The 17,000-nt window shown below is 39.2% G+C and overlaps 2 protein-coding genes across 2 annotated transcripts in view; both read left to right on the top strand.

The window, feature by feature from the left end:
- ctnnbl1 (catenin, beta like 1) overlaps positions 1-10,525 on the top strand; it is a 47,800-nt gene extending 37,275 nt beyond the window's left edge. Inside the window, exons 14-16 of the mRNA XM_088331601.1 lie at positions 3,643-3,780; positions 7,198-7,270; positions 10,023-10,525. Coding sequence (XP_088187727.1) covers positions 3,643-3,780; positions 7,198-7,270; positions 10,023-10,111 — 300 coding nt within the window. The 3' untranslated portion in view covers positions 10,112-10,525. The remainder of the gene's footprint in view (positions 1-3,642; positions 3,781-7,197; positions 7,271-10,022) is intronic.
- Positions 10,526-15,495: 4,970 nt separating this feature from the next.
- The window catches only part of vstm2la (V-set and transmembrane domain containing 2 like a), a 57,038-nt gene continuing 55,533 nt past the window's right edge, over positions 15,496-17,000 (top strand). Inside the window, exon 1 of the mRNA XM_088331600.1 lies at positions 15,496-15,801. Coding sequence (XP_088187726.1) covers positions 15,696-15,801 — 106 coding nt within the window. The 5' untranslated portion in view covers positions 15,496-15,695. The remainder of the gene's footprint in view (positions 15,802-17,000) is intronic.

Here is a 17,000-nt window from a genome sequence, read left to right as displayed (position 1 = left end):
AATTTTGGTGTTTGAAATTTGAGTGCCTTTTTACCCACAAAAAAGGTGAGAAAAATGTTAATGAGTATCCTTTAACTCAGAGAGAGGTTGTAAACTGTAAGGGCAAAATTAAATGTGCGTTACCTTCATTACCTCAGCAGAATTCTGTGGCACCTACAGCTCAGCGCTCCTGTCGCTATTGTTAAAACCGCAGTCTTTCACACCCAACCTGAACCACTGAGAAAAGCAAATACAGTAATCCCTCGGTTATCACAGTAAATTGGGACATTTCTCTGTATTTACAAATGATTGGCCACTGTCTTTGCCTCTTAAAAGTACATTATTGTTGAGGAAAATGACACCAAGCAATTTGGTTTAATCAACATGTATCCAATTTCTGATAGTGTATGGCCAAAACAAATAACTGTTATATAAATGTATATTCTCCATTATTACTTATTTGAAGGGAGACGCGGCAGCTGAGTGGTTAGCGCGTTTGCGGCACATTTTTAAGGTTGTCTGTTCAAATCCAGCTACCAGCCTTCCTGTGCAAAGTTTGCCTTTTCTCCCTGTGCTTGCGTGGGTTTCCTCCGGGCACTCCAGTTTCCTCCCACATGGCCGGTCCAAATCTTTCCTACGTGTGAATGAGCAAGTGAGTTGTCTGTCTCTGTGTGCCTTGTGACTGGCTGGCAACCACTTTAGGGTGTCCCCTGCCCACTGCCCGAGGATAGCTGGGATGAGCTCCAGCACCTCTGTGACCTGACTGAGGATAATGGATGGATGATTCCAAATGCAATATAACAGTATCCCTTGCATTTACTTCATGACACTGTCGTGCTTTACATATGCGCAGGGTCTAGGTCACAGGTGTCAAAGAGGCGGCCCGCGGGCCAGATCAGGCCCGCTAAGGGATTGAGTCCGGCCCGCGAGACAACACTCAGAGAAGCGCAAGAGAAAAACAAGCTGCAGGTTGAAATAGGTCAATTTGATGTTGCCAAAGCCAGGTGCCTCCAACAAAGACACTGTACTTGTATTTATATTTCTCTCTCTCTCCCCTTTTCTCATACTCTGTCTCTTTCACGCTCTGTGTCTCTTTTTCTCTTCCTTTGTTGCACTTGTCTCTTTCTCTCTCTGTGTCTTTTAACTTCTTTTGCTCTAACTTCCTTTTTTCCTTTTCTCTCTTCCTCTCTTCCTACCCTTCGCCTTTCTTTTCTCTCCTTCAGTCTTTCTAGATTTCTTTCTTCCTCTCCCTTTCTTTTCCCCCTTTCTCACAACTTTTTATCTTTTGTTTCTCACGCTCTCTCCCTCTCTACCTTTTTTCTTTATTTGTCCCACCCTCTCTCCTTTTCCCTCCCTCTTTCTCTTATTTCTTTATCCCTCTTTTTGTTTCTCTTTAATCTACTAGTCCGGCCCCCGACAGAATGTTTGTTCTATCGTGCGGCCCCCGAGTTAAAATGAGTTTGACACCCCTGGTCTAGGTTATCTCCTAGGAGAGACGATTAATCTTAATAATATTTAAGTGTAGTTAAGTATTGAGCAAGTAAATTGTGAAGAACCTAACAATGACTTGTAAACAGTGTACCAAAGCAATAACCTGCTGAAAAGTGCATTGCAAAGCAGGCATGATGCCCCTTTGCAGAACGTAACGTACACAGTAGAAATATCGTTAATGCTATTTAAATCAGTCCAATGTGTGCTTCAAATGATTATATCCTTTGCGTGTAGGCCAGTTGATTGAGTCATGATAATGAGCTAAACTGCAAAGCCATAATTGGGTTCTGTACTGTCATCGATCTTTAAGGACAAGGCCGATTAAATCCGGATAGATGCAAATGTCACATGTTGTGCCATCAACCACCTTGCTGGAGGCTATTTGTTTTCATCAGGAAAGCTTTAAAAAGTTTGCTTTCTTTTTACCCACTGTGTTTGCCGAGTTAAGTTGTTTTCACAATGAAAAAGCCTTTTTCTGGGTATTTTAAAAGGGTTCATGATTTCACATGCTGCTTGCTCAATTGGCTCCGTTTTCCTGCACCTATAAAATTTTACTGAAATGCCAAACATAAACAACAATTCACATCTACATTATGTAGGACTACAAAGGCACTTTACATTTATTTTCCTTTAATCAAAGGGGAAAGATAAACTGGATTGTTTGTGTGAAAGTTTAGTGGCTTATACACCAATTCCCTTCTCGCTCTCACATTTGCTGCTTAATCTCTAATTGTGATTAATGTAGCTTGTGTGTAAATCGGCAGTACCAGGTTATTGGCGCACTGACAGGGTTGTTAAGATGGATAACTATGCGACTGTGCCTATGCGTGAGTGCAGACCGACTGTGTGCTGTTTAGCAGTGAAATCAATTGATGAGTGTGTCTGGTCAGTGATGAAAATGGATTTGGGGAAGATCTTCAAAACAACACTTCAATTAAAATGCTGCAGTTTTTCTGTGCGGTTTTTATTTCCTCAGGTGGTTTCTTGTGTTTGCGAGAACAATGTAAGCCACAGAATTGCAGTGTGTCTGCCATGTTGCTCTCCCTACGGATGCTGTTGTGTATTCATTTTACTGGTTTGAAAATGGTTGACAATAGAAAAAAAACACTGGGTTCTTCCAGGTTTTATAGCTTCTTAAATCGGAAGGCAAATCAAGACTTTCCTTTCGCCCAATGGAGTGATTTTGAATGTATTTACCATAAATAGCGTTTGTAGAAGTTAGAACAAAATTACAGTAACAGAATGTATAAATATTTAAAACCCATACACCAAGTTGTTTTGTACAATATTTTGACATGTTGGCCATACAACCCTACATGCAATTGTTGTTGATTAATGCAGTGTTTTTCAACCATTGTGCTGCCGCATGAAATTTGTCAAAAATAGAAAAATAATGCATACATTTGGCAAATTGATTTGCTGTTTTCCATATCAGACAAAATTGTTAATCATTTTTTTTGCATCTGCTTGTTGCAAAACTATATGCTCAGCAGGCACTACAGCTAAATTATTTTGTAACTAATTTTGTTTGAAGATGTTTGGCCTTATGCTGCAAAAATAATAATTATATTATTATTATTAATAATGATAATGTTCCCCTGACAACTTTTGTTTTTAATTCTAAATTATTATTTTACTTGACCAAATGGTAAAAATTTATCTTTTTATTTAGTTATTTTAATTTTCCTTATACTACATTGCCTGTTTTGACAAAGTAAATGTTAAAGAAAATACACAAAGATATCCCAAAAAATATTCATACATTTACATTCAGTACATTAGATAAAATACATGTGAAATAGCTGGCAGCATTGTCGCACAGTTCTGAGGTCATGGGTTCAAATCCAGCTACCAGGCTTACTGTGCTGAGTTTCCATGTTCTCGCTGTACCTGCTTGGGTTTCCTCCAGGCATTCCGGTTTAATTGGCAGGTTAATCGATGAATCCAAAATGGCCCTAGGTATGAGTGAGCTTATGAATGGTTGTCTGTCTCTGTGTGTCCTGCAACTGGCTGGCAACCAGCTCAGGATGTCCCCCGGCCCACTGCCCAAAGATAAATGTAAAATATTTTCGACAGGCTGAGAACCAAGTAATTTATTCAATGAAAAATTGTCCCCTGGCTCAAAAATTGTAGAATTACTGCAATATTTGATGTCCCTGTGTGTTGATTTAGGAGATGGTTCGCCGTGGTGAAATCCTTGACGACACCATGGATGATGAATTTTACCTCCGTCGACTGGATGCTGGATTGTTTGTTCTTCAATCCATATGCTACATAATGGTGGAGATCAGCAACTCAGGACTATCACAGGTACAAATGTAGTTCTCCAAAAGTTCATACTTGGAAAATTTGTAAGTATTTCGTATTAAAATGCCACTGGACTGGGGGGTAAAGTTTAAAAAGGTATTTCTATTTGTCAAAATAAACATATCTTTCATATGCTTCTTTCGCAATACTCAAATGACCAAGAATCAATTGAACTTTCTTCAATGGATTACTAGCCTGGCTGATATTAGTCAATGTTTAAAGGGTAGATTTGTCTTATGTAAATCATACACTGCTCACGTGAGTCCTAATTGCTGTTGTGACAATGCGAACATGTCTGGATATTACTGTCTGAAAGAAAAACTGAATAGGATTTTGTCAAGTCATGTTTATTTGTATACCCCTTAATCACAAAGAGTTTCAAAGGGCTGCACAGACCACCAATTATTGCAAACTACAGAATATTATTACATAATCTGATCTAAAACCTACATGAGGGCATGGAAAAACTCAAAAACCTCAACATGAGGAAAATCAAGAAACCTTGAGAAGGGACTGCACATGAAGTACTCTCCCTCTTTGTAATCTTACCTGTGCAGCTGGGTTTTTTCTCTGCTAACTGTTAAAATGTTAGTACTGTAGCACACTCAACTTAACTCACCCTAAACAATGAAAAGTCATTGGTGCATTTTCATGAACTTTTTCTTGCGCAAAATACAAGTTGTGTGAAAGCAAATTGACAATGGAAATATGTCTTGTCTAACATTTCTTTATGAAAAGAAAAAAGAAGACAAACATGTATACTAAAACGGTTAGTAATCCATACCATAGTTTTTGGGGCTAGTTAAAAGTCGTGAATTGTGACTGTAATTGATCAGATAAATTCACTATTGTCCCTCTCATCCCCCAGAGTCCCCACCATTTAAATTGTTGGCTACATTGTTCTTTACTTTCTTTTTTCACTATGTTTATATCTTATTTAAAAATATATTAAATTTGACTTTTAAAAGCTAGGAATATTGAATATAGAGTTTTAAATAAAAAATATTGAGAAATGAAATTTTGAGAGACAGAACTGGAATAATAGTGGAACTGAGCAAGGGTGTGGATAAGAGAGAGTACTCTTGTTAGTTTGGACACATGGAGAGGATGGATGAGGAGCAAATGTTGAAAAGTATCTACAGAGCAGAAGTAAATGGAAGGAGACCAAGAGGAAGGCCGCGATTGACGTGGATGGATGGTGTTATGAGTGCACTACAGGAAAGAGATTTATATTTAGTGGGAGCTAGAGCTCTTGTTGGTGATAGGAACGAGTGGAGACATGTTGTAAAAGGATAGTGGGATGTTTAGACGCGTTCTAAGGAATGGGCAGGTCACCTGTATGATGCGGCAGGGGTAAACCAGTGATAGCTGTCGAGCCCTGCTGTTGAACAGAAGAGTTTGTTGTGTCACCCTGACCCGAGTGACATGGCCGCTTTTTTGTGTCCCGTTTCATCTGGAGGGACGAAAGCATGGCCAACTTGGGTGCCGAGGTGCTTAACTTGTTTGGGCATTTGGGTTGGCCATGGTCCCCAAAAAATTGTGTGTGTTTTTTGGTACTTATTTCCTTTATTTTCTTTGTTTTTGTATGTGTTTGTCTTGCTGTCGGTCTGTCCTCTCAAGGGATATGACCAGGGTAGGTAGATAGATAGATAGATAGATATATAGATAGATAAAAAAAACATGTACTTTTAAATATCTTCATGTTTATTCATTCAGAAAATCCCTATCTCAATTTTATTTGTCTGAATGGGATGTGCAAGAAATGCGAATTCCTTTATTAAGAACAGCTTATAAATAGAGACACGTTCTTTTAAAATGACAGCGATGATATAACATGAATTGGATAGGCCTATGTAACGACCTTCGATCATGCGCAACACAAGGGTTCACAGTCACTCGGTTTACTGCCTGCATTCAATAAACAATACAAATACGTCGGGTGTCTGTGCACGACTGCATACATCTTCAGCACGAGGTGATAAGAGCTGAAGGTATGCCAAGCAACCAACATGCGAGCACATTGATAGTGAAACCTTAATAATAACAATGAACATAGCTTTCCCACGTACCTGCATTCAATAAACAATACAAATAAGTCAGGGCGTCTGAGCACGACTGCATACATCTTCAGCACGAGGTGATAAGGGGTGAAGGTATGCCAAGCAAGCAACATGCGAGCACATTGATAGTGAAACCTTAATAATAACAATAAACATAGCTTTCCCACGTACATGCATTCAATGAACAATACAAATAAGTCAGGGCGTCTGTGCACGACTGCATACATTTAAAACATTAACAAAAATACAAAAACGGGACATCACTCAACATGCCGCACATGGTGGCGTGGTTGCATTGAAACAATCATCGTTTCAAGCTGCATTACTTTACTTTTAATTGGTGCTTTTTTATGCATCATTTAGCACAACTTATATACATTTATATACAAAAATAGTTCGTGAAAACAGCTCCAATATTTAGCAAAATATGAACTTTTACCTAAACTGATATCGGGCACAGCTTACCTTCGGCACGAGGTGATAAGAGCTGAAGATACGGCTAGCGCAGAAGCCCATAAAGTGCAAAACGAAAAAGACAGTCGCACACGCCCATGCCTCAACAAATGAATGCGGTACCAGAACTTTAACAGTAATGCAACAAAAACACAGATTTTGTGAGGATTCAAAAAAACTCAAAACAATTAAATTCCTAACCCTACATCTCTTTTTTCCTTAGTGAATTGCCGAGGTATCGGATTAGAGACTGTATCGTATCAGTCAAATCAACTCGATGCAGCCCATCACTCAAAATGTTTGCCCACCCCTGTGCTAGTGGCTCACAGATACTTTAGAATGTTGCAAACGAGTGTCTTAGTACGTTGAAATTGTAATAAGTCTTTCATATTTGTTTTTTTCTGTATTTTGTTATTGTAATTGTTTCGATTTCCTGTGATTTAGGAATGCATAATTCCAAGTTAAAGACATCAATTAGACGTTAGGTACTACATTTCCTGTAATACTTTGTGCTGAAACTGAATGTTCTATTTTCTTAGACGCAAGAGAGACGTGTGTACATGGCATTCACTCTATATCAGGGGGCTCCAACATGATGCCCAAAGGCACCAGGGTGCCCCCTAGGGACAGCTGAGTTACCCTCAGACCTGTTCTGAAAATAGCTCACCAAGGCAGGGTCATTTTTTGAGAATTTTTTTCATTTTTGCTTCCGATAATGAACGTGGTAATAACGCAGCTTGAAGGTTGGCGACCTCTGCTCTACAGACATTGTTGGTATTTTTTTGGTAGTTGTGTCCCAAATTGAAATTTTGACTTGAGTTTTTGTGACACATTTTGAGTTGTGATTATGTCTTTTAGTTGGCTTCCGCACATTTTTATACCCTTTGGTCTCTCTGTTTGATTTCAGCTGCAGCAGAGAGTTCATCAAATTCTAAACTTAAGAGGCGGCTCTGTCAAAGTCGTGCGCCACATCATCAGAGGTGAGTCAATAGATGTGCTCAGTCTGTCGAACTAAAGCAGCATCCAACGGAAAAGGTGTTTGATTTGCTTTCTTTGTTGTTTAGACCAAGTTTATTATCAAATGTTTGACGGACATTCATTTGGAAATAAGATTTGTTTACTTTGTGCTCAGAACATGCTCGTCTCACACATTTAGCTCATTACATCAACCCAATGAGAAATATTTTGAAAAATATGTAGGGTCAGAGAAACCCAACTGAGAAGCTTTGTTTTACATGAAGCATCTTGCTCCTCAGTCGGGACTGTTCTCAGTTGGCCACTTGACAGTCTGCAGTGAGTGAAAGAGGAACGCGAGCCAGCAGCGATGTTTGCTTTGTCAGTGTGTCATCTGTCGCTTCTATATCATAGTGTGATAAAGCTGAAGAGGCTCCACTCACACCCCCACTGGCCCTCGAGCGTGTAGAAGGCGAGATGGAGCCATCCGTCACACGTGCCGCTGCCAACAGCATGGCCACGCTCCAATCCTCATTGTGTGGGAAAATGTGTTGCATTTGCCTCGGATTTTATCGTTAAAACAAGTGTTTTTTTATCGCGAATGTTGAATCGGTACTTCCTTCTTTTATGGTCACAGGTACATATTATTTTTTATTTATATAATTTTTTCTGAAGAGGGAAATGTGAAGAAAAATGAAGTCCAGAAGGTCAGTAAGGATCTCTGAATGATTAGATGTTGATCTAAATGACTAACGATGATAAATGGAATCCACCTGTGTGTAATCAAGTCTCTGTATAAATGCAGAGAAGAGATATCTTAAAGATATCCATAAAAGGTTTTGTTTAAAGTTTGCCACAGGCCACCTGGGAGACACACCAAACATGTGGAAGAAGGTGCTCTGGTGAGATGAGACCAAAAACAAACTTTTTGGCAACAATGCAAGACGTTATGTTTGGCGTAAAAGCAGCACAGCTCATCACCCTAAACACACCATCCCCACAGTCAAACATGGTGGTGGCAGCATCATGGTTTGGGCCTGCTTTTCTTCAGCAGGAACAGGGAAGGTGGTTAAAATTGATGGGAAGGTGCATGGAGCCAAATACAGGACCATTCTGGAAGAAAACCTAATGGTGTCCGCAAAAGACCTGAGACCGGGAAGGAGATTTGTCTTCCAACAAGACAATGATCCAAAACATAAAGCAAAAGCTACAATGGAATGGTTCACTAAAAAATATCAAGGTGTTAGAATGACCAAGTCAAAGTCCAGAGCTCAATCCAATTGAGAATCTGCGGAAAGAACTGAAAACTGCTGTTCACAAACGCTTTCCATCCAACCTCACTGAGCTCGAGCTGTCTTGCAAGGAGGAATGGGCAAAAACATCAGTTTCTCGATGTGCAAAACTGATAGTTATACCCCAAGCGACTTGCAGCTGTAATAGCAGCAATAGGTGGCGCTACAAAGTATTAATGGGGCTAAATAATTTTGCACACCCACTTTTTTGTTTTTTATTTGCTAAAAAAAGTTTAAAATATCCAATAAAGCATGATTGTGTCCCACTTATTGTTGATGCTTCACAAGAAATTACAGTTTTATGTCTTCATGTTTGAAGTCTGAAATGTGGCAAAAGGTCACAAAATTCAAGGGGGCCAAATAGTTTCTCAAGCGGTTGTATGTAATGCGCACAGGATTATCGGTGCATGGAATTATAACTACAGTGAGGGCAAGGGTTGCACAATAAATATAAAAGTAGTATATGTGTGCATTGATTGATCAGTATGACTATATCACTGATTAATTAAAGCCAGATTGCCGTGGAGAGTGCGCCAGACTCTATCCAATAGACCACTAAGGATATAGATGACGAATGAAAAGGCATTAGCTTTGATCTCATCGTCACATTTTTTTAGTCACCGTACCAAACTGTCAATGGGCCGGGCCTGGCTCCGAGAGTATAGTCAGACATTAAACTGGTCTGGGGTAAGGAAAAAAGTTGGCGACCACTGAATTACAGCATTGTATCGCCGACTCGCAGGAGATTCTGAACTGCCTAAAGAAAAATGCATTGTAGGTTTGGAACTCTTACCATTGCTATTCGTTTTGATCGCCCTTGCCACTATTGTTCGGAGATTGTGATCAGCAGATTACTTTTATCTGCTGATCAATAATTGCACAAACATGACGCATTTCCAATTTTGTCTATGTATAAGTCGCACTAAGTTATCAGGCGTACTTTCAAATTTCTGGCCAATTTGGGGTTTTTGGGTGCAGCCAATGGTCTAGTTAATTCTGTAATCCTTTTTAATAGTTATGCACACTTCTAATGTGAACAAACTTTGGAGTCAGCAAGGCTGTAATCAGGGTGACGTGTTGGGACATTCATTAAATGAAGAACCTTAAGATATGTACAACATTACTCTAAATTCAAGTTTCCCAATTTTGTTTTCATCTTGTTTCGTTTTTAATTATTTTGTTAATTTATGGTGCAATATGTAATTCTCCCACCACATAATAGTGGAGATCCCACTGAGGCTGCATCCGCTTAAGCCTCGTTTCTTTTTTAGCTCAGCTTTCACACTCGAAAGAATTTGGGCCATAAGTCTTTCGGAGCTTCAATGCATGATCTATTGAGGTGATATGAGAACGGTTGTTTAACATATGCAGTTGCAAAACCTTTTGACATTCAACAACCTACTAGCCAATATATGCACACAACTCACATTTTTTAACATCTAGTTGTTTTTACTGAATTCTCACACCCGTCTTTTTTTATTTGCAGAGTACGCAGAAAGCATTGGTGATGGTAAAAGTGAGGATGTCAAAGAGGCGGAGCGCAAGAGGATCATGGACCTCTTGGAAACCTTTTAAAACATTTTTGGGGTGAATGCATTGGACACAATGCATAGTCTCTTTATTTTCAGAATAATTGTGACCCTGACAGCTGGCTTCTATTGCTGCAGCTGAAATCCACTTTATTTTGGATGTTCTTCCCCCATGCCGAGCCTTTTGAAAATATTAATACCTTTAGTGGCCAAGCGAAAATATTTGTGATGACACCAGTGAAATGTACTTTAAGTATTCTAGAGTGATGATTATTCAGTATATCAAGGAAAACACTTTTAAATCGGGGTAAAAAAAATCTCTGAAAGTACAGAAATCTTTAAACTCTGTGAGCGCCAGTTAGTGTTTTGGTTGTTGCTTTTTTTTTTTTAAATAAACCTTTGCTCTGTATTCAGGTTGAATGGATTGTGTAATAAAACAGTTGTTCTTGTCATAACAATATGCTTGCTTGCTGTGAAGACTGAGTCTGACGGACTGAATATTCACCTAAAAAGACTTAAAAAAAAAAAAAAAAGGGAACAACTACGTGTCTGGGTGATTTGTTGTCAATAAATGAAAACATCTTTTGATGCAAAAAAAAAAAAAAACTAAAACACATACTATACATGTATGTGGAGCATTTACCCCCATATTTCCTGCTGTCTTTACATACAGAAAGAAACACTTAACAGTAGAGCATGGGCTGATTTGCATATTGTCTTGGTAGAGGAGGCAATCGCGCATCTCTTATCAGTGATTACGACTGCATCGTGTTCAAGAGCAATTTCACAGCTGAGGGAAGGGTGAATAATTGTGTTTCCAAATGGCTGAGTGCAAAAATGAGACACTGCTTATTTTATTTCTCCAACCTGATTCAAAATGAAGCAGATGACAACTCTTGACATCAGTTTGTTAAAATGATTTTGTGTTTTGTAATTCAAAGACTACAGAAAAAAGGAAATGTGTGATTACTGCTTGCATAAATAAAGATGTTTCAGAGTAGCACCTTATTCCAGCTTTATGGCTAAGCAGGGAATATGTTAGGTTCAAAATCATCAGAAAATTCTGGGACAAATATTGTTTTCCAGTGTGCCTTAACCTGTTTCATATGCTACAGGAAATTATTTAATGCAAAATAATTGGGGGAAACACATGCAGTTGTCGTGTGTTAATGCAACTCCCAGTGATCTTCAGAATAATTGTAATATTCTTTCCAATGTAAAGGTGGCATCAAAACAAGTTTTGCTTTGTATTTCGAAATGAAAGATCATAGTTTGTAGTTGGAACTTCACCAAGCATTTGTGGATGTATGAATACATAAGAGAAATTAAAAAGCAGACAGCAAATATCTAAGTTAGATGAAACAAAATAAAGTCGAATAACTTGAGTAGAAAACAATTGCAATTATCATACAGCTGTAAAAAAATTGTTGGATTTTTCCTTTTTTTATTATGTTGCTACTTTAAAGCATTTCATTACATTGCTTGTATGCGATGTAGGCTTTTTTGTGCATATACGAGTCCTTAAAGTTTTGGTTTTGCCGGTCATTTTGTTTTTTAAAAAAAAAGGTGAATATATTCTACTATCTCTACTTTAAATTGCGCAATCCTTTCATTAGATACCTTTGAGAAGAGGATTATTTTGTATTGATTTGGGTCACAGCTTGTCATAAAGGTGGAATAGGTGGTCCTGAAGTCAAACCAGTTGAGAACCAGTGCATCAGGCAACTGAGTTTGTTTCAGCACCATGGACAGCAACAGGAAAACGCAGTCTAATGAAAGTCCCCCTCTCAAGCTCAATGGTTGACACATCTGTTTCACAGTCTAGCTTGGGACACAAGGTATTACTAAGAGGTGACTTGAGACACTAAAAAGATTTTATGTAAATCTTTTCCGGCTTTGACATACTCAATACTGTATAAAATTATTTGCCCATTCCTGATTTTTTTTTTTTGCACACTTTATAACTCTAAGGTTTCAAATCATCTATCCAAATTATAAAAAAAAATCTAAACTTTCCAGCCCTATGTGAAAAAGGTCAACTTGCTTTGGTTGATAGAATAATATCCTGAAGGAGAAACACCAGCCATTCGTTCGTACCCTCAAATTCAAGCGCTCTTGATTCATGCAGCAGGACAATAATCCAAAACACACCAGCAAGTCCACCTCTGAATGGCTTAAAAAAGCTTGTATAAAGTCCGTATTTAGTAAAACCAATAATAGAAATAGGATTACACTTTGTGGTTGGACACATTCTATAAAAACAATCTTTCATTTTAGAACTGTTAAATATTAATATCCACACCATTCAGTAGAACTTATTCTAAAAAAAAAGTAAAGGTTTAGGGGCCTTTTCAAAGAAATATTGTTAGATCTCTAGAATGGCATTCCAATGTCAAGTGGTGACTGTGGACAATGTACAGAGTTAATGGACTTTGTTTAAAGACCACTACAGAGCTCATCATTCATTAAATCAAGTCCCCAGATGGATACTGCTCTCCAACACATGAAACTGCTCCAGATTGTCAAAAAGTAACGCTCCCTCTGTCCTCAATCTCTCACTTTCACCCCCTTTGATGTAGACTTTTTCCGTTTAATTGTTTACGACTTATTTTAAGCGCTGATTACTTCCATCTTCCTCTACACTTGCGATATATAGACTCTCACAACAAAACTGGAAAAGGAATTCCAGGCTATGGAGATGCAATGCAACAGGAAACTTCAAGGCATCAGCTACATAGTTTATCAGTGTCGAATCAGTGTGCAACACCATCACAGGACGCAAACTGAAAAAGTGAGACTGAATGACAACTATGGATGCATCAAGGAGTCTGGTGATTATACGACGAAATGAATATCCATCAAACCATTATCTGCACTGCTTGTCCTCAGTAGGGTCGCGGGGGTACTGGCGCCCATCCCAGCTTTCTTAGGGCAGTGAGCAGGAGACAACCTTAACTGGCCAATTAACCTGACATGCACATAATAAATAATTACACTCTATATTCTTGTAGAGTGAATTTGGTTCACCTATGCCATTGTGATATGCGTCTGGAACCTTAGTCCAAGGGTTTTTGTATCCCACCTATTGGAGTGACGTACCTGTTATGTTCAGAGATGTAAGAATTTTCCCCCTGCAAACGGATGAATGGTTGTTGCTGACAAACTAAAGAGGTAAAACAGTAAGTCTGTGTGCATCATTGCCATCAAAGGCTACCACTTAGATTACCACATATATGAAAAAGCTTGAGGTGCATTAATTGTGACTAAATAGGCTAAGGAGAAATAAATGACTAAAATAAACGGATTACAATTGAAACTCATACAATAATGACATTTGTGCAGTGACACATTTCAGTATTCCAACACTGTAATCGAATTTGGAGATAATTTCCATTTTCACTTCTATTGAGTTTCTCAATGTTTTCCTTCTTTCCCTGACTGTTTGAATGCGTTTAGGTTTAGAATTAGAATTGTGTTTATTGGCATTGATAACAACGTAGCGAACATTGTTAACACAAGATTAGATGTGGCACTCTAGGATAATTTTTTTATTAAGACTTTAAAAAGAAAAATAAGATTAAAAAAAAAGAATGTTAGGATATATTGGCAAACATATTAACATGGTAGTGCCTAAAGACAGGCCTGAGTCATAAGTGAGGCCAGACAAAGGTAGAAAGAGAGCAAAAAAGAGGAACCGGGACAAAAAGAAAGAGTGAAAAAAAAAAGAGATATATACAGGGAGATAAAGAAAAAGAGGAAGAGACAAAAAAGAATAAAAAAGGAGAGAAAAATAATAAAAAGAGACTGATGCAAAGAGAGAGAGGGAGAGAAATACAGCACAGATTGCTTTGTGGGTGATGCCTGGGTTGGGCAACATCAAGTGAACATATTTCAAACAGCCGCAACTTTTTTTTCTGTGTTGTCTTGCAATTTGGTGGGCCTGATTTCGGGCCGCAGGCCGCATATTTGAATGTTCGATATAATTTTTTCACTCTAAAAATGAGCTATGTCCTCCCAAGACCAAACCTATGCTCTTGTTCAACTTTAGAAGAAGAAGAATAGAATTATTTTTATTGTCATTCTTTGTAACCATGCACACAGAACGAAATGTCGATACAGTTAAACTGTAGCAAGCCGATGCAGCCAAACAACATTTTAGACACAACTGCTTTGTTGAGAGTCATTAGGTGACCAAACCCCCCAATTCCAACCCTTAATGCCGAGCGTCAAGCAGGGAGGCAATGAGTACCGATGTTGAGTATGACCCGGCCGAGGCTTGAACCAGCGACCTCCCAGTCTCGGAGCAGGCGCCCTCCCATCTAGGCTACCAAGCTGGTTTATGTAATATAACTGTTGTCAACTGTGCCCAGACGGAAACTTCAGTGGTACGGTCACGTCATATAAAAAGAAACAACAGAAGAAAAGGCAAAAAGAGAGAAAAGGGGGAAAAAAAAAACGGTAAATGGCTTGAAGACTGAAAAGAATACACGGAAAATAAGAAAAAGGATGGAAAAACTGAAAAAAAAGAAGAAGAGGAAAATGCTAAAAGAAAAAAAGCTTGGGGGAAAAAAAGAAAAAGAAAAAATATGCAGGTCCTCTCACAGATGCCTACCACGTCATTTGGCTACATATACATTCCTGTTGAGCCTTTCCTCTACCCAGGTTGTATGTGAGCGGAACTTCTCTGCTTTAAAATGTGTAAAAACTAGGCTAAGACGCTCACTGTCTTTATGCTAATGTACATTGAAAAGGGAATTCTCATGTCTGTAGACAATGACATAGTCATCAACCAAGTTTCACAAACCAGTGCTTTTCTGAGGAGGATTTAGAATCTAAATCCCAAATTTTAGATGTTTTAAGAATAGCCGACTTCAAATTGGAGTAGTGAAGCTACTTCATAAGAGTTGTAAGAGTTTAGTCAGTGTAAAGCCTAACAATCTGTTGGAAAGGCAAATGCAATTTTAATTTCAAATGAATTGATGTGTACGTAGGTAAATATGTTTTCTCTCACGACCAGAACAGAAGGAGGACCCAGATGCGTCACGTTACTCACAAGTTTATTGACATATAGAGGAAAGGCAGCGCCAGCGATAGTTTTCATCCATATCAAAATCTTTATATATGTATTTTTTTTTACTTAAAATGAAGTGTTTTCTGTTAACTTATCAACATATACCTGTGCCTCTCCTGCTTCCCGCAACGAGTGCACGCCACTGCTGTAGCCTATATTTTTTAATGAAGCCCCCAAAAGTTTGTCCGAAGTAGTGTCCCTTTTAAATCACAAATACGGAATTTTGTATTTGCATTTGCCATTTCCACAACACTAATAAAGGTTAGGCGATTCATTTTACCCCAACAACGAATATTGACGCGACCCCTCGAAAGCCTCATCACCAAGTTCTGTATCATTCCGCATCAACTAGAGCCAAACGCAAGGCAAGCAGAAAGCGGAGGCAGGCGCAGTCATTCCCACCCTTCGCTTCGCCCACTTTCGCTCCACGATAAGAGTCCCTGACACTCTCCTCCGCTCCCCGTGGATTTAACCCAACAGGAGGTGGGGAAAAGAGATTTTGGAGAACCTTCGCCCCATGTGAATCTGGAGAGAAGACACAGAGACAAGAGGAAGCGCAATGGGAGCCTTTGGGGTGCTACTGGGGACTTTACACTACGTTGGGCTGTGCGTCTCTACCAGGCACAGCGGACACGGTCACGCCGAGAATCACGTCAGCGGACACGGTAAACGCCGACACTCTAGCCCTAAGCTTGGAAGCTTTCTGGGGCGGGATGGCTTCACGACCACGCGTTAGACACAACTGAGATGGTGGTGTGCTTAAAAAGTTGAAAGTCTAATATTTTCTCCGTGCTATTAATGAATGCGTTGATACTAAATTCAAACCCCCACGCTTATTTTTCCATTGCGCCTTTCTGCTTTTACCATACTTTTTGCAGAGCTGTTAAGGGCAGAACACATTAGGTAGGAGGAATGAGGGGTGGGGTGAACGCTGGAGAGTGACGTCACACTCGTCCCAGCTTTGTTTTTGTGTGAGTATAGCAGGAATATCGTGAAAGGAAGTACTGGTCTGCTTCAATATCAATTCAAGAAAAATCAAAAAAGGAGTCAATTAGACCGCATCTGTAATATGCACATGCATCATGAATGACCTGACTGAGGCTGCAGGCTAGGAGATGGCGGCAGAGAGTCAATGAATGTATATTTTAAATAATATAAGACTTAAAATCCATCCATCCATCCATTATCTGCACCGCTTATCCTCAGTAGGGTCGAGGTGGTGCTGGAGCCCATCTCAGCTGTCCTCGGGCAGTGGGCAGAGAACACCCTGAACTGGTTGCCAGCCAGTTGCAGGGAACACAGAGACAGACAACCATTCACACTCATTTACACCCAGGGACTATTTGGACCAGCCAAATAACCTGACATGCATGTTTTGGGAATGTGTGAGGAAACCTGAGCCCAGAGGAAACCCACGCAAGCAGGGGGATAACATGCAAACTCCACACAGGAAGGTTTGATCCCGTGACCTCAGAACTGTGCCGCAGACGCACTAACTACTCAGCTGCCGTGCTGCCCGCTTAAAATACAGTATTTGATTTTTGTTTTTTTTTTGCAGTGCCAATATTGGTTTTCGTAAACCATTTTGGTATTGACCATCTTGCTGCCACGGATCCACCAAAAACAGAAAATCTTTTGAAGGGCTGAAAAATATAAATTAGCTAGATAATAGTGTGTTTTGGTCTCTCTGGGTCTCCTTAGTTTGTATTGTGCCTTGGGTTTTTTAACACTTCTTTCCAGTTGCACTTCATAAAATAGTGGCATCTAATGGTCAATGATCACACAGTGTCTCTTTAACTAAAGGAAACAACAAAATATTTGCACAAAAACTGCTTTGTGTATTAGTTTATTGTATTAAACTAAT

Source organism: Urocampus carinirostris, chromosome 3, assembly GCF_059441175.1.
Source record: "Urocampus carinirostris isolate Australia breed hairy pipefish chromosome 3, RoL_Ucar_1.0, whole genome shotgun sequence".
Classification (NCBI taxonomy): Eukaryota; Metazoa; Chordata; class Actinopteri; order Syngnathiformes; family Syngnathidae; genus Urocampus; species Urocampus carinirostris.
This window is presented reverse-complemented; position numbering and strand designations above follow the sequence as displayed.